Consider the following 22,251-nt stretch of genomic DNA (forward strand, 5'->3'; position numbering starts at 1 on the left):
TTGCCACAATGCAAATATCTTGCCATTTTCTCATAAAAAAAACTATTTTCTTTTTTTTTTATGCATATGTTATTTTTCATCTTGTGATAGGGTTACAACTTACAACCCTACCACACTGTTCATTTCACATTATTGCTATTGATTTCTCTTACGCGTTGTGGATCACAATAGCAATCTCCATAAGTTAGAGAATATTATTTCATGAATTAAAATTTATTAATTAAAAAATATAATTTTAGATTGTTCTATCTTGTTTATTTAATAAATTTTTCACGATAAAACAAGTTTTTATTATATATATGAGCACAACTATTAGCTTACAAGTTATTTATATAAAATTGGATTAAATTTAAAATTTATTTACTCATATAATATTCCTCCAAAATCTATTTTAACAAAGATTTATTAATTTTTAAGTTTATTGAATCTGTTATCAAATAATCCATTAAAGTCTAGTTCTACGTTTGAATCTGTTATAAGTTAGTTTTACAAACAAAATCTTATATTATAAACCAATTTTAAAAAGTTGAATTAATTTTAAAATTGACTTATTAAGAATATTTATCCTAATTTATAATTTTTAATAAATTATAATTGCTAAAAGAGGAGTGTATTAAGAAAAGTACGTTAGAAAGAATAACATTTTTATTGAATGTATTATTCTCTCAGCACGACAAATTTGGTCTTCTATGGTTGTGTATTGTGTTGTTAACTGGTGATGATGGTCTTGTCTCGTGGGGTTTACATTTAGGATTTGGTTCCATGTGAGATAAAGATGATGTTTCGTATTTGTGGCCTCGTGACTTTGCCTTTTTTTCTTTGCCTTGTCCTCAATAAGAAATAGGCTAAGTATATACGTGTAATAACTTTTTGACATAATGATGAGGTAATGTTTTGGTTAATGAGTCAAATTAATGTACCATAATTAATAGTTCATCAGCTTTTCTCGACATTAGATATGTTATTTCTTTCTCTTGAAAAAAAATGGCTAAATCTATTTACTCTAGGAGACCATGATGATGATGATAGAGTAGTGTTGTAGTTAATGTGTCAAAATTAATTACTATATATGGTATTATAGGTAATGAAGTAGTCGTGTAGTAGTTAATGTGTCAAATTAATTTGAACATATCTCTGTCAGATTTTATTACTAAATTATATTATTGGAAACAAATATTTAAAAGTCGAAACAGAAAAATCTCCTTTTTGTTGCCTTTAATAATTTAATGTCCATTTTGTATAATTATATATATAAGAATAATTACCATAAGTATTGATGTATTTGGTTTTATTATAATAATAAAACAAATTATAGTTTTCATATAAATAGTTTAATTTCATTATTTTTATTTTAAATTAATTAATAATTAGGATAATTATTCATGTAAGTTTTTACTAATTGTCACTGTATTTATTAAAATAAAAGTGATTCTTTTAAGATTAATTGTATATTTAATTTAATTTTCACTCTAATAAACGTTTGTCACAATTATTAAATATTAAAAAAAATTCACTCAAATAATGTCAACTGATTATGCAAAGTAAAAAAAATGAGTTTAAAGCTATGAATTAGATTGAAGTTTTCAACCTGTCAAAAATTAAAATTAAAATAAAAAATAAAAAATTAAATTGTTTAAATTACTTGAATAATTTAAATTGATATATATCAGCATTGTATTCGGATAATTGGATATAGATATCGTTTGTAATATAATTTACTAGTACAAAAATCGCGTACAACGCCGAATATTTTAGACTTTTAATAGCGAAATCATTAACAACGTTATATTAGGAGACGTTAAATTGATGTTGAATTTAAAAAATTCGACATTTGACGTTAATCAATTTTTTTAATTAATTGTCATCCTTTTTTACAACTTTACGAAATTTGAAAAACAGAAAAACAACAAATTTCAGTTTTTGGTATTTTATAAAGCATGAACTATGAACATGTAGGCCTTGTTCAATTGAATGGATTTTGAAGAGAGTGATTGAGGGGATTTGAGAGGATTTAAAAGTAAATTTTGTTGTTGTTTATTATTTTGAATGGATTTGGAGGTAAGTGAGAGTGAATTTGGAAGTAAAGTTTGTGAGAATTAGTGTATGATTTGATTGACATGACAGATTAAAAAATTTTATTTCGAAATTCATTCTCATTTACCTCCAAATCCACTCAAGTAAAAAACAAAAAACTTTACCTTCAAATTCTCTCAAATCCCCTCAATCACTTTTCCCCAAATCCATTCAAGTGAACAAAGCCGTAATGTAGTATCAACAACAAACAATAATAATCAACAACAAACAATAATAATCAACAACAAACAAGTTCAATCAAACAACAAAAAACAAGTTCAATCAAACAACAACAACAAACATGTTGAACAAAAAAACAAAAAACAAGTTCAACACATAAGTTCTTCAAAACGAAAACGAAAACCAACATTCAAAAAGTGGGTTCATCGGAATAAAGTTTCGTAACCGGTGAGAGAGAAAACAAAATATGCCTATGAAGGACAAAAACACGAAAATAATCGGTTAAAACAAACTAAAATCATACATAAAGTAGTTAATTAACATGTATTTGTATCAAATGAAAATGAAAGAAAGATTACATGTGATACTCGTTACACTTCGTTCGAGAAAAGTTTGAGAAGAAAAGAGGATATCGCACGCTAAGATAAAATGAATGAATTTTCAATCTTCCGGTCAAATTTTTAATGAATTCACTAAACCTTTTGATGTCGAATTTAAAGGGCATTCCGCATTTTATATCCTTTTACGTCGAATTACAATTCTAAATGACGTTTAATAATTGTATTTATTTACATAAATATCTTCGCTCATTTTTAAGGTTGGCTATTCAGTGATTCAACGTTAAACACATGTTGTTTTTGTACTAATGATTGCATAAAGAGAAAAAGGGTTACACCTAATGTTAATCCTATATATTTTAAGGTTTAAGTGATACGAAAATATATAGGTATTAAAAAATATCTGAGTGTATTTTTTAACACAGGTTACCGGAATCAAGCAATGAAGAACAAACCTTGTTTTTGGTTCGATGGGTGAATGATCACATACAAGATGCACAGATTATTATTGAGAAACCAGTTCTGTTTGCTGAGTTTGGAGTGTCAGTGAGAAACATGAGCAGTGAGTCAATTAGAATAAGGGATGAATTTTTCAACTTGGTTTATTCCTCAATCTATTCATCAGCAAGTGATGGTGGTGCAGCAACTGGTGGCTTGTTTTGGCATCTTTTAGCAGAAGGAATGGATTCTTTTAAAGATGGCTATGAAGTGCTCTTAGATGAGAATAGCTCAACTGCTACTTTGATTGCTCAAGAGTCTCAAAAGCTAAACAGAATCAGGATGAAGAAATTCTCCATTGATAACACTAAAGTAAAGCAAGTTAGAAACTGAGACAAGACTTTGTAACATTATTAACACAAAGCGCTTTAATCTTAGACATTATATCTGTGCATGAAAGATAAATTATAAGTGTCTCCATGTTCATCATCTATAATACTATTTAAGTTTTTTGGTATGCAAAAATGAATTAATAACATTTTGGTGTTATTAAGTTTTCAAATATTTTTTCAAAGTTCTTGTTTATGTATTAAAAATTCAAAATTATTGCTAGAATGTAAATAATTTTGCCAAATAAGTTTAAATTATTTAAAGGAAATACTGAATTTAAATTTTCAAATTTTTTGATATTGAAAGATTAGAAAGAAATATAAATCTTTAGTTATTATCCTTATTATTATTATAGATGATTTTATATTAATTGTTCAATGTTGTCTGGTATAATTCAGCTCTTTTGATACCATATTTCATACATAAACTATTTCACTAATTAATTGACTTTAATATAAACTACCTTTTAGTTTTCAAAATAACTTTTATATCTTCATTTTAACACAATAATAAATACTAGTGGAAACGTATACGTGTAAGTGTTTTTTTTTTACTCTAGAAAAAATGTATTAAATTATAAAATAATTTTTATTAAAAATAAATAATTTGAATACATTTTATTATTAAATAGGTTTTTTATTATTTAGAAATAAGTATTTGAGTTTAAAAATGTAGTTACTAAAGGAATAAAACAGTAAAATAAAATTGAAAAAATAACAACATGTTTACACGAAGGGTGATCCGAGTTTAAGAATTTTCTAACATTTTACAAATTTTTGTAAATTTTGTAACAAGAGGTTGCTATAACTTTGTTAAAAATATAAATATTTTCTTAATTTTACTAAAATACTCAGTTCTTTTTTTCATAAAAAATGTTTTGTGTAAGAAAAAATTTAATATCTTCTTCGATCTTTTCAGAAAAAAAATCATTGAATAAATTTCTATGTTTTCCTTTTTATTCAATACTAAAAAAATCTAGACAAGTATTAAGAATAAAATAAAAAAAGTATTTTGATATTTTAAAAGATAATAAGTTAATAAAATAGTTAGGTATGGAGAGATTACTTTTGATAGAAACAAAGCAACATAAACTATTTATTCAAACTAAGACTTACTACATAACTTGACCACATATTAGATTTTCCAGTATAAAAGATTAAAAAATCATCTCAAACCTCTCTTTTTCTTTTCTATTGCAATTTTTAGATTATTATATAACGATTTTTTAATTTTAAATTTTGCATAATTTTCCATTTATAGAAATAGATAGATTAGAAATAGAAACAACATTTCTTATCTCAATAACACCAAATATAGGAATATGAAATGAATGAAATTAGTTTATGGATGTAATATAATGAAATAAAGCGAGTTTGAGGTTCCCAATAAAATGAAGCATGGAAGGGAGCCGCTGTGAATAAATTTGACGAGTTACGAAGAAAACTTCGAGTTTCTATTAGTCATGGGTTGAGAACGGAAATTGAACTCTATTAGATCGAATTTCCCGGTGTTGCTCAGTAGCTCAGTGATAAAGCAGTCGGCTGTTAACTGACTAGTCGTAGGTTCGAATCCTACTTCGAGAGATTGAATGGATTCTGAAATCACTGCAACAAACTCCTTCAGATCACTGTTCCATGTTTGATTGTTGCATTCTTCACTACAACTACAATGCCAGACCTAATGTAGAATCCCTCTTCAGGCCTGTCAGCTTCTTCAACACCCTGTGGACTCATCCAAAAAACCGAATCAACAAACAAATGTTGGATAGTGAAATACCAAGTTTGAGTTTTTCAAGCAACACTTACATCAGCATTGGCAATGATCACGTTTCTTCCAATCTTAGCATTCTTGTCAATGATGCATTTCCTTAAAAATATTGGAGCAGGAAATCAGCATAAATCAAAAACTAAAACTTATAAAGGTTAAGAGGTAGATTTTAAGCCTAATTAAACTTTACAAAAATGATTTGTCAGGCTTCATCCATTAAAGAAATCCCACGAAAACCGACTCGTAAGACTTCATCTATTAAAGCAATGACATCTATACCAATTATAGGTAACATTTGACATACCAGATAATGATCATTTAAGTGACATTATGGTACCTGATTTTAGTATTCTCTCCAACACCAATTGGAACCTTTCCCGTTTCCAGCAGAGTTGCAATTTCAGAATCAGTTTGATAGGAGTCAGCACCCATCATCATGGTATCCTGCATATTCAGAGGGTCATGGAAAAGATGTGTAAAATGCACCTTCCTTCTACCCCACCGATTTTCAATTGTGACAAGTATAACCATTCATGATGCAGAGAAAAAGTGCAGAATAAGCTTACTTGAAGCTCTGAACCAGCCTCTAAACGTGAGCGCAAACCAACAATAGAATGTTGAACTTTACAATGATTCAAGTAACAGCCATGAGAAATAATTGCATCCACAATCTGAAAAAACCAAGTTCAGTTATTCATTTGCTGTAATAGCATAAAAAAGAAGAAGCAAACCAGTAAAAGTTTTCCCTCTTACCCTGCATTTTATTGCTCTAGTGGGTGGGTTGTTTCTTGGGGAAGTGAAGAATGGCCTCTTCTGATCATAGAATTCAAATCTTGGAGTCTACAAATTATAAAACCAGTACATATATCAGAATGTTGAAAAGGAAAACGTGATAATAGCATTGCTTTCTGCAAATATTATCAAGCTCAATATTATAAAGATTAACACAAACTTGGGCTCTGTATATTCTACTTCAAGTGTTCTAAAGAGTGAAAGATTCAAATTGTTTTTAAATTGAATTGAGATTAACTTTAATTCTTGGCTAATCAGTTGCAGTAAACTATTGGAATTGGCTGAAATAAACTTCAAATTAAGAATTACAAATAGAGGAAACAAACCTGTTCTGTTAGGGCCAGATTGGCTTCAAAGAAGGACTTGATAGTTCCAATATCTTTCCAGTAATTCTTGAACATATATGCCTGAAAATACAAACAGAAACAGAAGCATCAAGAACAGAAAGGAGTTTAACTTCATTAACATAAGAGCATTCAATTCCATGGTTTGGATTGTTTCTCACTTGGACTTTGTGGTCCCTCAAAGAAGATGGGATGATTTCAGATTCTAAGTCATTGCCGGAAGGACAGCTCCACCTTAGCAGTTTCAGCAGGACTTCAGTTCTGAATACAAAAACACCCATTGGAGAAAGGAAAGGATGTTTCTCTGCTTCTTCTGCACTTAAGCCTAGGAGAGTGGTATCAACACGCTGCAGTTATCAAACGTGACAGTGAATTAGCTTTGAACACTTCATATTTCATTGAATAAATGGGTCGGAAATGTGAGAGTTAAGGCAGAGATAATGTACCATTGCGTTCACGTCTACTTCATTTGGTTTACCTACAAACTCTGTAATCATTCCCTTTCTATCAATTTTCATCAGCCCATGATCAGATGCACCGCTGCAAGATAGCTAACATTGGTTAACTCCAACAGTTTATTGTTTCTGAAAGACATTTAATAAGGTGGTTTTCCTTGATTGTTTTTTGTGATAAAAGCAAACTTCACAGATTTTTCATAGAGATCAAGTTAAATGCATTTTCAATGTAAAGATTTTCAAACCGTGTAAAAATTATCTATATCAGTACATATACTCTTTTGCATACCTTTCATCCATAGGTACACATGAAACTGTGATATCAGCATTGTTCTCACTGTGTTTCTGAAGCATAGTCATCATCAATTAGTATTAGTTTTAGAAATTGGTCACTGAATGTTTCTGTAAGCACAATTCTCATGAACTATATACAATAGATGTAATTTTAGCTGAGAAATTAAGTTGTACCTCCACAAGCTGCATATAGTCCATCCGGCAAAGATGGTCACCAGAAATTATCATTATGTTTTCAATATTCTTGTTCTTGGCATCCTGCATGATAATCATACACACACATTCATTTTATGGTTACTAAATAAGCAATTTTAGCATAGATGCATGTAGCATTCAAAATATCTACCTCAAAAACCCAGGTAAATTGTCTCACTGCATCGGCTGTTCCTTGGAACCATTTGCTCCCAGATTCTCCAGGAGTTTGAGTAGCAGCCAAGACCTGTTTCATGTAAATTACTCCAACTTTGATCAGTAAGGTAGATTAGATTCACTGATAAATTTCTTCAAACTTGTTTATCAAATCCATTTCAAATCTCACTCTTTTTTTCAAACAACTTACCTCCACAAAACCACCTCCAAAGTTCACTCCATTTCCAAAATTATAGGTGCGAGACAGGTGGGCATTGAGAGAGCAAGAGTTGAACTGAGTTAAAACGTACACTTTCCTGATGCCACTGTTGATGCAATTGCTCATCGGAATATCTATGAGTCTGTAACTCCCTCCAATGGGAACCTGCAAAATTGATAATTATTAATATATATATATCATCACATTCAGAAATCCTGCAACTGCTTGAAGGAAGAACTGTGATGAGAATCCTTTACGTTAGTGCATGCATCCGTGTCTCAAAATTCAAAACAAAAAACTCTAAAGAAGTTTATATAAATTAGAAAACCATACAGCGGGCTTGGCTCTTGTGCGGGTAAGAGGAAAGAGTCGAGTTCCAGCACCTCCACCCAATATGATGGCAGCTACATTTTCAGGGTTTGCCTTTGGACTCTGAAAAGCTGATCGCTCCAATGCCTAAGGGAAAAATCAAACCCAACATTAGTATTTAGCATCCAAAAGAACCAACAAACCAAACAACAACAGTAACCAAAACGAAAACATCTCATGCACCAACATGTCTGTCACTCACATCAGATGACAAAAAAACACACGTAAGTCTACCATTTTAATATATATAAAGAAAAGTTACTGAATAATTTAATACTCTTAATGAAAATATGAACATTTTTTCATCATTGAAACATGCATATAGGTCATTACCGGATACTCTTGGTCGAGGTCAGTGTAAACAGCGCGTGCAATGCCAGACTTAGAACATGCAGCCTTAAAACTCTTCCATGGTTTAGTATTCGGAAATCTTACGTTAAGATTTCCCTTCGTGCTCTCACCCCAGAAGCTTGTTCTTTTTATCCCAAAGCCCTTGTTAGCTATGAGACTTGCATCGGAAGTTGCAATGGTTGCATTCATCATGTTCTCTTTAACACAAAACCCACACTCTTCAGAAGCAGCTAAACAATGCAGTGAGTGAAATCTAAGTTTTGGCCTTTCTATTCATCTGCAAGTGACCAAATATATATATATGAAGTTTGTTGGAGATCCATTGCCAAATGAGTCGTCATTGTATACCAGCGAAAAAAATGGCAGAACTTTCTGTAGTTCCTGACTCATTACATGCTATACAATTATGTTACGAGGAATCAGGGATATTAACAAAACCTTTCTGTTTTTTTACATGTTCTTTAACTTCCTTAAACTTATTTTTGTCTTAGAGAAAAACAGTTCTAAATATTGACATCTCTTTTTAATAATTGTGATAGAACTGGGTTAAAATTTTAACATAATTATTTGGACTTTTACTTCATTTTAAAAATGACTATAATATATATTATGAAAACTTTCAACAATAAATATTTTGGAATTTTTAGAATAAGATTTTTGAAACACATGAAATTTATTTTAGAATTTTTTTCTATATAATATATATATATATATATATATATATATATATATATATATAATATTTTAGTATGAATATTAAGAAGCATTCTTACATTAAATATATTTTACTAAGAACTTTCTAAAATAAATGAAATATATGTTTCAAAAAAAGTTATTAGAATGAGATTTCTAAACTGACTACATCCTTCGATGTTTTAAAATGAAAATTTAGTGCTCTAAATGAAAATTTGAATGAATTTTCTAAACTTATCTAACTGATTATATAACTACTAGTAAAAAAAGTAGATTTAACTTCGCCCATTACGCTTCGGTTTTGTCAAAACCGAAGCGTATTCCAACGCGGTGGCATTTCTGTAATTCTGAATGATCTTATATGCCTCGGTTCGAACATAACCGAAGCCTACTCTCCATACTGCCTCGGTTCGTCGAGGCAACCGAAGCATATACGTTTAAGAAAATTACACATTTAGACGTTTCAACTGCTCACTTTTTTAGGACAACGATACTGCCTCGGTTAGCACTTCCAACCGAGGCAGTATACCCTGCTTTTCCTGCCACGTTGCCCTGCTGCCACTGACAACCTTTTCGAAACAGTGCTATGGCCTCGGTTAGTACTAAGAACCAAGGTCGTATCGATGTCTGATCATCTGACTTCTTCTGACCACTTCTGACCACTGTGAACTGCTTCTTCTGAATGTCCCTTCAGTTTATCAGGCTACTGCCTCGGTTGCTAGAAACCGAAGCCGTAGAGGACTTTCCGCCTCGGGTTGGCGGAAAACCGAGGCATATAGCCAAATTTATTTTCAAAAATTGAATTTACTGGAATGTTTATGCCGCGGTCTGGCATATAACTGAAGCCGTAGAGTCCTTTCTGACTCGGTTTTTTGGTTAACCGAGGTAAATTCCGTTTTATATTTTCCCAGGCAACGCTTCTTCTTCTTCACGCGAGTTTCGTTCTTCACTCACTGTTCCTCTTCCACTGCGATTTCGTTGCCGCCACTCCCCCTCCGCGGTCTTGCTTTCGTTTGCTCTCCTTCTCCGGCCTCAACCGTCCACGACAGTGTCCTCTCACTGTGCGCTACCTCCGACAACGCTGCCACCTCCGAGAACGCTGCTGCCTCCGACGACGTTGCCGCCTCCCTGCTGCCTCCGACGACGCTGCTGCCTGCGCCGGTCACACTCCGTCACTGCAGCCGCCACCGGTCACAGTTTGCCACCGTGCCTCAATCGTCCGCTTGCATTTCTTACGCGCATTTCACGGTTAGTTGAATATATTCGACTTTGGTAGTAAATTTATTGTTTGATTGATAATAATGGATGAGAGATTGATATATTGGCCATAGTAGCAATTATAGAATTATTTGATAATAAAATTTTGGTATTTGTTTGATAATAATTGTTGTGAGATGTTATAGTGGTGATGAATAGAATTAGAATTAGAATTATTAATAAAATTAGAAATAGAATTATATAGTTATTTGATTATAAAGTTTTGATATTTGTTTGATAATTGTTGTTGGGATATTGATATATTTGTTATTGTTATTTGATGATTACATTGGTATAATGGTTATTGTATTAAATTGGTTGATTTGTTGATTAGATAAAGTTTAAGGTTGGAAATCATGAGTTGTTTGCTTCAATATATTGTTTGTTGTTGTAATTTAGCCTTAGTTTCCCGTTTGAGATTCAATACAAAAATTATTTACTATCTCCAGACTTTTTGAACAAATGTACTTTTTACAAATGAAAATAAAGGAGATGGTAATAATAATTTACAAGTATTGAATCTTGAATTGTCCGGTTGGACAGTTTAAGAAGAGTAATAACTTTTTCATAGTTTATTATAACATATCAATTTTAATATACATGTCTTAAATTTCATGAAAATTTGTCGTTGTGTTTTGTATTGATCTTCGGGTGCATATTTGATTGTGACTTATAATCACTTTCATTTCGTGTAACCTGAAGACCAATGCGAAATGCTGGCAAAATTTCGTAAAATTTAAGATATGTTGTTTAAAATTGATATGTTTAATAAACTAAAAAAAGTGAATCTTCTTGAATGGGATAGGGTCGAACCTTGAATACAAACACGATCAAAGTGATCATTCAAGATTATTGAAATTGTGTAAACAATTTCAGTAAACATGGGTACGGATAGAGGGTGGATTAATTTACCCCGCATCAGCACTGAGTACGAGAGAGGGGTAGAAGACTTTATAGAGTTTGCGCAACGTAATGCGAGTACAAGTGGTGATGATGAAGTCAAGTTCAGATGTCCGTGTGTGAACTGTTTAAATGGGAGGAAGTTGAACGCAACTGATATTAGGGAACATCTTATCTGTGATGGTTTCATACGAAGTTATACAACATGGATATGGCACGGCGAATTAACAGACTTTCCAACTGTCTCTCCAACTGAAAATGTTTATGATTCCACAATGGATATGGTAGATGAAGCAGAACAAGACAACTTAGAGGACATGATCCGCGATGTTGGCGCAGAAGCTTTTTCCCAAGCGCATGTGTATGAAACGATGTCCACTGATGCGGAGACTCCTTTGTATACGGGTTCAACTAAGTTCACACGGTTGTCAGCAGTGTTAAGGCTCATGAATTTAAAGGCGAGCAATGGATGGAGTGATAAGAGTTTTACAGAATTGTTGTCGTTGTTGAATGAAATGCTGCCAGATGGAAATACGTTACCTAATCGTAATTATGATGCCAAAAAAATTCTTTGTCCGATGGGTATGGAATATAAACGGATACATGCATGTCCGAATGATTGCATATTATATAGGAATGAGAATGAAGTTTTGATAAAGTGTCCAAAATGTGGGTTATCACGATACAAGTCGAAAAACGGTGAAGAAGGTGGCATCACAGAAAAGAATGGTTCTGCTTTGAAAGTAGTTTGGTACCTTCCACTAGTTGCCAGACTTAAGCGTTTGTTTGCAAATCCCAAAGACGCTAAAAACCTAAGATGGCATGCAGATGAGAGAACAACTGATGGGATGCTTCGTCATCCGGCTGATTCCAAGCAATGGAAAATTATTGATCAAGAATTCCCCCAATTTGGTGAAGAATGTAGAAATCTTAGGTTTGGCTTAGCTACTGATGGAATGAATCCATTTGGTAATTTAAGTACCAATCACAGTTGTTGGCCCGTTATCCTGATAATTTACAACTTATCTCCTGGATTGTGCATGAAAAGAAAGTACATGATGTTGTCAATGTTGATATCTGGTCCAAAGCAGCCTGGAAATGACATCGATGTTTATCTAAGGCCACTAGTTGAAGACTTGAAGTTGTTGTGGGTTGATGGGGTTGAAATATTTGATGCCTTTGCTTCAGAAACTTTCATGATGCATGCCATGTTATTTTGCACCATTAATGACTTCCCAGCTTATGGTAATTTGTCGGGGTACAGTGTGAAGGGTCATAAAGCATGTCCTATTTGTGAAGAAAACACTGCAGCTCAACAATTAAAACACGGAAGGAAGACAGTGTATATGCGTCATCGGCAATTTTTACAATCTAATCATCCATATCGAAGGTTAAAGAAAGCATTCAATGGAGAACAAGAGAAAGACAATGCACCCATTCCACTTACTGGACTTGAAGTTGTTGAGAAAGTTAATAAAGTACATCATCAATTTGGGAAAACGTCGAAGAAGTCTTCTGTAGCGACCCCTTGGAAGAAGAAATCAATATTCTTTGATCTTCCATATTGGTCAAAGTTAGATGTTAGACATTGCATAAATGTCATGCATGTTGAGAAAAATGTTTGTGATAGCTTGATTGGTACACTACTAAACATCCAGGGAAAAACAAAAGATGGAGTGAATGCACGTTTGGATTTGGTTGACATGAAGATCCGAGAAGAATTGGCACCAAGAGAGATTGGTAAACGTACTTATTTGCCCCCTGCATGTTACACAATGTCCAAACAAGAGAAGATAAGTTTTTGTCTTTGTTTAAAGAGTATCAAGGTACCACAAGGATACTCTTCAAATATCAAGAGCTTAGTGTCAATGCAGGACTTAAAGCTTGTTGGACTGAAGTCTCACGATTGCCACGTCTTAATGCAACAGTTGTTACCAGTGGCAATTCGTGGAATTTTGCCCAAAAAAGTTAGGCTGACGATAACTCGATTGTGCTCATTTTTCTCATCAATTTGTAGTAAAGTCATCGATCCTACAAAGTTAGATGAACTTCAAAACGAAATTATCATCATCTTGTGTCAACTAGAAATGTTTTTCCCTCCATCCTTTTTTGACATCATGGTGCATTTACTTGTTCATTTGGTCAGAGAAATAAAGTTGTGTGGACCAGTATACTTAAGATGGATGTACCCTATTGAGCGTTATATGAAGATTTTGAAAGGGTACGTCAAAAATCAATATCGTCCAGAAGGTTCGATGATTGAAAGATATATTGCTGAAGAAAGTATTGAGTTTTGCTCTGAGTATATGGCTAAAGCAAATCCGATAGGAGTCCCTCGGACATCATGGTTGAGTAGATATTCTACAAGTAAAAGCATCCGAGGTGTGAATGTGGTGACGAAAAGTCGTGAAGAATTGATGCAAGCACATCTATACATATTAAACAACACAGATGAAGTAATCCCATTTTTGGAAGCTCACAAAGTCGTTGTAAGGGACAAGTATCCACGACAATCAGAGAAATGGCAGTTGATGGAGCATAACAGAACATTCTTGTCCTGGTTCAAATCTGAAGTTTCGAAAGAATCACGGTCCTCTGAGACTTTGTTCTGGTTAGCAAATGGCTTGAAGTTTGATGTTGTATGTTGTACAGGATATGAAATTAATAATTGCACATTCTATACGAAAACTTTGGATGATAAAAGCACAGTTCAAAATAGTGGCGTCAGTCTAGAAGCTGAGTCGCTGCAGTTTTCCACATCCAAAGATCAAAATCCTGTAGTTGGTTCCATGAGATACTATGGTAGAATTGAAGAGATATTTGAAGTTCATTACACTAAGTTTTCCGTTGCACTCTTCAAATGTAAGTGGGTAGACAATAAGAGTGGTGTCAAAATAGATGAATCTGGTATGACACTTGTTGATTTTCGAAAGGTTGGTTATAGAGAGGAACCGTTCATCATGGCATATCAAGCAAGTCAGGTTTTTTATGTCAAAGATCCTGCATCTGACCATTGGTATGTTGCTCTCCAAGGAAAAAGGCAAATTGAAGATAAAGAAGAGAATTTAAGTTATATTCATATCGCTGACAACCATCCATTTAAAACGACAATAAATTTGGATGACGACCCTCTAATTGATGATATACAAGCAATACGAGAAGATCACAATGAGGGAATATATATATGACCAATCCATATGATTATGTATGAATTTCATGTTTGTTTAAATTTTTATGGCTTTTGTTAAGTAATATATGTAAGTCTTTTATTTATATTTCATCTTATTTATTGTGACAGATATATGGCTGAGTCACCTCATTTGTCGGGCGATGAAGTCCCCACCACTTCTAGACGGACGAGAGGAGCAACGAGGTTACGACAGCTTATACTTAGAAGAAATGCAGGTGAGAGGACACCTGTTATTATTGACGTGGTCACTGGAGTTGCATCTGGCCCAAATGCAGATGTATTTAGGTCTTACCTTGGAGTATTGGCACGTGATCGTATCTCTATACTTACTCCATCGTTTGACCATGTTTCTGAGGCTGATCGGAATCTCATCTGGCAAGATCTATTGGTAAGTTAAGCAATATTGCTCAATCTTCTATATTCAGTATATTGATAAATCTGTAGATATATGAGGTTATTACTTTCTTTGTTGCAGATAACATTTGATATGCCAAACGTCGAGAGCTTAAGGAATAGGTGTTTATCTGCAATTGCAGAATGCTTTCGAGGGTTTAAGACAAAATTGACGTCTAGATATATATTTGGACCAAAAAGTGATGAAAATCCATGTTCCAAATATTCAGCAATTGACGAAGAAACATGGCGTCAGTTTGTAGAGCTTCGTTCTTCTGAGGCGTGGCAGGTAACTGTAGTAAAATCATTCAATTTTTCCTTCGTAATTATTTACCATGACAATTGTTTAATTTTGTCACAGGAAAAAAGGTCAAAAGCACAAGGAATAAGCGCTCAGAATAAAAATCCACACCTCCTGTCTCGTGGTGGATATAGGAAGCTTGAAGAGAAAATAATGAAGCAGAAGTCAGATAGTAGACTTCCACTTTCTGAGGGTGATGACCCTCTTCCTCCTCCTTCACCACCATCTCGGCACGACAAGTGGAAGTTAGCCCGTATGAGACCATCGGGCTCCTACACTTCCGAGTCTGCTAGAGAAATATCTGAAAGAATTGTAAGATGTAATTTCTTATTATATTACATTAATTTTGTTATATATCTAACATGTATATTAAAAATCCATTGAACTGTTGTTATGTGACAGGACTCCTTGGTTGAGAAGAGCTCCCAAGGTCAATTCACACAAGAAGGTCGTCAAGATATTCTTACCACAGCTATTGGACGACCTGAGCACCCAGGACGGGTGCGTGCTGCTGGGACTGGCATAGGCATACGACATTTTTTTGGGTCTTCCTCGCGTCCATATTCATATGAAAAGATGAAGGACGAAATAAGAAAAGAGATGACGCAGGAGATCACAAAGAAGGTTCGAGCAGAGTTATATGATGAAGTTGCTGAAATGGTTGCGCGCCAGTTCCAGCAGCATTATGAGGATTATGGCAATCGTCCTCCACCATCTCCTATAGCGGAACATGCTGTGCCCCCTACAGGTAAGGTTATTTATTTTTGCTTACTAATTTACTTTATGCATAAACTAACATTTAATTTGACAGGTAGAAGCGGTAAAGGAAGTTGCTCAGCTGCCGGTGCCCCAGGGGACGACTTGGATGACACTCGTCCATGTGAGTTATATATTCTCTCTGATACTGGGACCATGCTAGTGGCTCGTGGTACAGTGTATGAGACAGCCACTGTAGTGCATGGGGTACAACTTGCAGAAGATGAGGTCAAGGTCACGGTCGATGAAGTTGTCATAGCGGATGCCGTTCTTCCTGTGCCTACAGATGAGTTCTTCACTGTGGAAGAAGCATTTAGGTCCTTTGTCGCCTGGCCTAGACATTTGGTTGGTCATGTATCTAATCCCCCGGTAAACACTCGTACTATATACTTCTCAATTTTAATATTTACTTCTAATTGACGTTATAACAACCAATTTTGCCTTTAACAGCAGATAGGTCAAGAGGGAAGTCCTAGACCGAAGAAGACTCATTTATCTGAGGATGACCCTCTTGGTGCGTTAGATGACCTTGCTAAACTCATTTCAGAAGTGCCGATGAATGTACATTGGGATCCTACTACATTTGGAAGAGAATCTCATATCCCATTGTACTTGCATCAGCAAGATGTTAGGGAGCTTGCGTCGGGGAGAGATGAAATTAATATTACACTCATTCAGCTGTGGATGATGTAAGTTTATGAAAACTTTTATATATATTGGTATTTTATGAACTTACTTACATCATATTATTTCTTCATTTTAGGTATCTGTTTGATGTTAGTAACAAGAAGGGGTTCAACGATGTATATGGGTTCATTGACCCTTCTATGACTCATGAGAGAAATAAATTTGATGATATCCAGACATACATCACCACCTGCTTTGGAACGGGGAAGGAGATATATTTTCTCCCTTATATACATGGGTAAGTGAAGTTTGTTAACTTCAACACATTCATTTATTAATTTTGGTATATCATTCATAAGTTATTACCAATTTCAGGTGTCATTGGCAGCTACTTGTGATCTCCGTACCGGGGAACACGGCTGTTTGGTTTTGTTCGTTGCATAAGTCTCCTCCCAGCCCTCTTAGACATGCAGTAGATTGGTAAGAATCTCAATGTCTGGTCCTTTTTTTTATATAAATGTATGCTAAAAGAATTTCTTTTGATAGTTCCCTTGCAGCACATATGATGTTATCTGGGAGATCTACTGCTACAGCTAAAAAGCTTGCATGGGTTTCTCTTAAGGTTTGGTATTTTAGTCCATACTTTGTTACATTTGCTTCCATTCAAATGATGTTACTTAACATTTTATAATTATGATGATATATTGTAGTGTAATAGACAAATGGGGTCATACGAATGTGGTTACTACGTTATGTTTTGGATGATGACCATCATTCGTGCACATTACACCACTGGATGGGAAACGGTAATATTTAGGTTTGAATTTTATGTTCTCTATATTTGGATTTCATATACACTAATTGAAATCATTGTACTTTATGCAGAGATTTAATAGGACTGCTACAATTCCAGAGAAGTCAATCCAACTTGTGAGGAAAACACTTGCAAGATATGTAATTCGTTTATATAATAATATGTAGTAGTAGATATTAGGATATACTAAGTTTTAAGTTTATGTTTCTAAGTTGTTTTATGCTTTTCTACGTTACTATAAATTGAACATGTACATTGCATTGATTTATGCTTGGTCCCTTGATTTATGATTGCATTGGATTTATTTATGCTTCTAATAATTTGATTTATGATTTGATTCAATAAATTTATGTTTTAATATAGATTTCATTTAAAATATATGTTTCTGCAACATTCTGGACTGTTCTGGTTATTGAAAAATATGCAGGTCTGTTTTTGTGAATGGGAATGTTGCAGAAACAGACACCATTTTTAAAAAAAAAAACGTACTTACAGCCTCGGGTGTGGTCAAACCCGAAGCAGAATGTGTAGCGAAGGAGCAAAAAAAAATTGAATCTACTGCCTCGGTTCAGGACACACCCGAGGCAGTAAAGCGGAACGTACGGCCTCGGTTGAGAAGAACCGAGGCCTAATGTGCTACGAACAAATAAATTAAAAAAACGTAAATCTTTTATGCTTCGGGTGGGGCTCAACCGAGGCCGTAGGGTGGGACTTTATGCCTCGGTTGACTCAACCGAGGCCGTAGAGTGGGACTTTATGCCTCGGTTGCCAACCGAGACCAAAAGTGTCTGACTTTTTACCTCGCCTGAATATGCCTCGGTTCGTAAACCGCTGCGTATAGCCAAAAATAACCGCTGTCGTATCCCCTTATTGTGAAAATAAAAAATAAGACTTTCAGAATGAAGTTTTGAAAATAAAATTTTCATAACATAATTTTTAAGATAAAATTTTCGAAACACATAAAATTTGTTTTTCACATTTTCGAAATAAACTTTTTAAAACATATCTAATATCTTTTTCAATGAATTTTGGAGAATATCATGAAAATTTTGCTCTGAATGAAAAATTGAATGAATTTTCTAAATTGACTATTTTGCTCTAAACTGACTATATATAGTTAAAAAAAACTTAAATTATTATTTTGCTCCAACTCACTATATATTCTGAAAATTTTCAACAATAAACTTTTTGGAATTTATAAAATAAGACTTTCAGCTTGAAATTTATAAAATAAAATTTTCAAAATATAACTTTTAAAATAGAATTTTTGAAACACATAAAATTTATTCTGAAATTTGTTTTTTCAGAACGAGATTTTCGAAATAAACTTTCTAAAACACATTTAATATCTTTTTGAATGAATTTTTGGAGAGTATCATGAAATATATTTTGGAAAAAAATTTCTAAAATAAATAAAATATGTTTAGAGCTTTTAGAATAACATTTTTTCTATATTTTTCTTCCTTGCAATATTCTTCCTAAAATCCGAATAAAATAAAAATATTTTTTATTTTTATTTTTATGATTTTTAATATTAAATATATAATTATATACTTTATTGGATAATAAAAAATGTTTAAAAGTTTATAAAAATTAATTTATAATTATTTTATTTTTCAAAATAAATTAAAGAAGTATTTAAATATTAATATTTGCACTAAATTATCATCATGTTAATGTTAGTCTAGTTATGAATTTTTTTTCTAAACTGCTTTGGTCTAATGGTGTATTTGACTAGCCATCATATGGGGTGAGAGAAAATCTGAGGCCAGCGAGTAACATTCGTCAATGAGAGAAAAAGATAGATTATACAGAGAGCATTTTATATGCATGGCATTTATGAAAATGATTTATTTCAAAGTATCTTATTCCTATTATGTTTTTACTGAACAAAAAATTATTGAGTTTTGCAGTGGATTGAATGCAAAGTTCTAGAATGAACAAGCAAAGTTCTAGAATGAACAGATTGTTTACATTTTTTTATTTGGAATTCTAGAAGAACTTAAATATATATTCAATCTTAAAATATTTTTTATTTGTTTAAATTCAGGATGACGCAAATCAACCAAATTTAGCTGCCTACAAAAACATGATTTGTTTGTTTGGTAATTTTTTATTTGTTTATTTCATTCTTAACTAATGTGGCCAAGTGATTTTATTTCATTTTTAATTAATCTCACTCAACTAAAACATAAATATATATATATATATATATATATATATATATATATATTAACTTATTTTTTTATTTGGATGGACAAACTATTTCGGATGAAAATAGAGATTTATTAGGACATTAAACCTTAAAAAATTACATTCATACATATTTCTTAACACCATTTACTAAAATTGACAGAAAAAATTTATTTACATTAAATTAACAAAAATAAGAATTTAATTAAAACTTCAAACAAGAATTTATTTCAAATTTGAAACGAAAATTATCGAGACAATAAACCAGTTCTATTTCTAAAACAAATTATTTGACTTTGGCGCTCTTGTGTGATGTATGTATGACTGACGAGTAAAAGTAGGTATACAAACGTAACATGTATACAAAAGTAGGTATACAAAAGTAACTCTGACATATTTTGCAGTTAATGGCGCAAAGCAGCGTACATTATCAAAATTTCCTTAACATTAAAAGTAATATAAAATAATAATTATTGATATTATATATAATTATAAAAATTATTATAAAGAAGAAAAAATAATAATAATAATAATAATTATTATTATTATTATTATTATTAAAACTGCAGGATAAAAGATCAAATAATAAAACTACGATAATTCCTTTCAATCTCTTCGTATTTTCATCACCAGCTTTTCTATCTACACTATTTAAATAATCTCAATCAAACTTATAACATCTAGCATTTTCATCTTCAGCTACAGGAGAATCATAGGAAGTGAACATAGCACTAAGGACGGCGGGACGCGAAGGCTGAGCAAATACTACAAAGCCAAATCTGATGGTGTCTCTCTCTCAAAGCGACATGTCGGAACCAGGTACAGGCAGAACTTATCAAGAGACATTTGAACTCTCCATTGGCAGAACTGAAGAGGCAGATTCCAATTCCTTTGATGATGATGGCCGTCCCAAAAGAACTGGTAATCAAATAGTAGAAGTATTTGTGTTGGCTATTAGTAAAGTAGTGATTTCAAACTCACCTAGCTTCATAAAACAGGATATTGGATGACTGCAAGTGCCGATATAATAAAAGCTGTCATTGGGTATAGAGTGCTGTCTCTGCCATGGGCTTTTGCTCAGCTTGGTTGGATTGCTGCTCCTGTTTCATTCATTCTGTACTCTGTGGTCACTTATTACACCTCCTGTCTTCTAACAGCCTGTTACCGTACTGGAAACCAAGTTACAGGCAATAGAAACTACACTTACACGGACGCTGTTAGATCACACCTAGGTATGCATGCAACTCAACTCAATTATGGTACTTTTGTATTGTCTTTTTATAATATTTCCGGAAAAAGTATAAATTAAAACTGCAAGGAATTGATTACCAAAACATTCTTGGGTTTTGCAGGTGAAAGGATGGCAAAGTTGTGTGAATGTGTTCAACATGCGACCCTTTTTGGAAGGGAAATAGGGTCCACCATTGCAGCTTCCAAAAGCATTGAGTGAGTTTTGAAAGTTGCAAGTGTTGTTGTGTGGATGAACGTGTAACAACAAATCTGCTCATTGGTGTTTTCCGTTGTCCATGAAACAGGGTCATTTTAACGGCTATTTGTTATGTTATTAGAGGAGGAAAAGATACATGCGAAATGAACAGCAGTTACACAATTTTATCATTTGGATGTGTGCAAATTTTATTATCTCAAATTCCAGATTTGGAACGGTGGCTCTCTAGATCTAATGTGTATGCTCTCATGCCTTTCACATACACTGTACTTGGACTCGGTCTTGTAATTGCTAAATTTAAAGGTATGGTTCTATTCATGTTATGTCAGAGAGAATTGTCATTTATTAGCATTGTGAGTTGAAGATTGATCAATTTGACTTGAATTGTGCTTGTAACAGAAACCGTAAAGGTTACAAAAGGCTTAACAGGTATAATAAAAATTCAAAATATTTGGAGTTTCTTCCAAGCTATCGGTTACGTGGCCTATACCTACTTCCCCTACTCAGTGAACCTTCTAGAAATTCAGGTACATCTACATTATTTGTAGAAAAAGTTAGGCCAATATTCTCAATCAAGAGAGGTCAATTGGTTTCCCGAGGTAAAGCTTTAAAGTTTCATTCAAGAATGAAAACAATGTAAAAGATAAGGGATAAAGAAATTAACAGTATTGTTTACACTAGTTCGACCAACTCTATATTCAGTCTTCCTTCAATCAACATTAGATGAAGGGATTCACTACATTGATAGAGTTCCTAGAAGCAAGATACAGAGAGAACAATCCTCTCAAGTTTACTCTCCTTTTAATTCAATATCAACTATAACATAAATCCAGAAAGATCACTCATTTTCTATCACCCTTAGAGCTATCCCACTCTAATTAAGATCTCAATAAACAAATAAGTTATGACAAATTAAGTTCATACAAATCTGTTGAGGCAGTGAGTAATGTGTCCATTTATAGATTTATTAGTATTGATGCATTTTAATCTATTAACCTATTAATGTAATCAGTTAAGCTTTTCTTTAAGCTTTAACACTTTTACATTTGCACAAAATTTAACAGATTAAAAGTGCATGCAATCGATTAAACAAAACATACAAGTCACAGCATTTAAAAATATGACCATTATGATAGTTATGCCTTTTCAAGAATCTTTTTTCATATAAAACACATTTTAACCGATTAGGAAAATAACGTAATTGGTTAAGTTTTATACTTAAGCAAATTCGAAAAGTTTTTCCATTCAAAACACTTCAATGCACTCAGCAATCAAGTACTGACACATCAACATGTTTTAATCGACTATCCAACTAATGTAA

At 32.9% G+C, this 22,251-nt stretch overlaps 2 protein-coding genes across 2 annotated transcripts; one reads left to right on the forward strand and one right to left on the reverse strand.

Annotated features, from left to right (window-relative positions):
* Positions 1 to 4,793: 4,793 nt before the first annotated feature.
* Positions 4,794 to 8,551, reverse strand: LOC108337043 (glucose-1-phosphate adenylyltransferase large subunit 1). The gene is made up of 14 exons (XM_052880654.1): positions 8,342 to 8,551; positions 7,973 to 8,095; positions 7,631 to 7,804; positions 7,418 to 7,510; positions 7,246 to 7,329; positions 7,067 to 7,122; positions 6,769 to 6,862; positions 6,484 to 6,669; positions 6,305 to 6,385; positions 5,940 to 6,026; positions 5,753 to 5,857; positions 5,524 to 5,630; positions 5,225 to 5,285; positions 4,794 to 5,140 (listed from the first exon to the last, which is right to left on the reverse strand). The coding sequence occupies exons 1-14, from the start codon at positions 8,549 to 8,551 to the stop codon at positions 5,039 to 5,041; spliced, it is 1,563 nt and encodes a 520-aa protein (XP_052736614.1). The 3' UTR covers positions 4,794 to 5,038.
* Positions 8,552 to 20,289: 11,738 nt separating this feature from the next.
* Positions 20,290 to 20,933, forward strand: LOC108337042 (amino acid permease 5). Its single transcript, XM_017573479.2, has 3 exons — positions 20,290 to 20,404; positions 20,482 to 20,715; positions 20,836 to 20,933. The coding sequence occupies exons 1-3, from the start codon at positions 20,290 to 20,292 to the stop codon at positions 20,931 to 20,933; spliced, it is 447 nt and encodes a 148-aa protein (XP_017428968.2).
* The last annotated feature ends 1,318 nt before the right edge of the window (positions 20,934 to 22,251 follow it).

This window comes from Vigna angularis, chromosome 7 (assembly GCF_016808095.1).
Source record: "Vigna angularis cultivar LongXiaoDou No.4 chromosome 7, ASM1680809v1, whole genome shotgun sequence".
Lineage (NCBI taxonomy): Eukaryota > Viridiplantae > Streptophyta > Magnoliopsida > Fabales > Fabaceae > Vigna > Vigna angularis.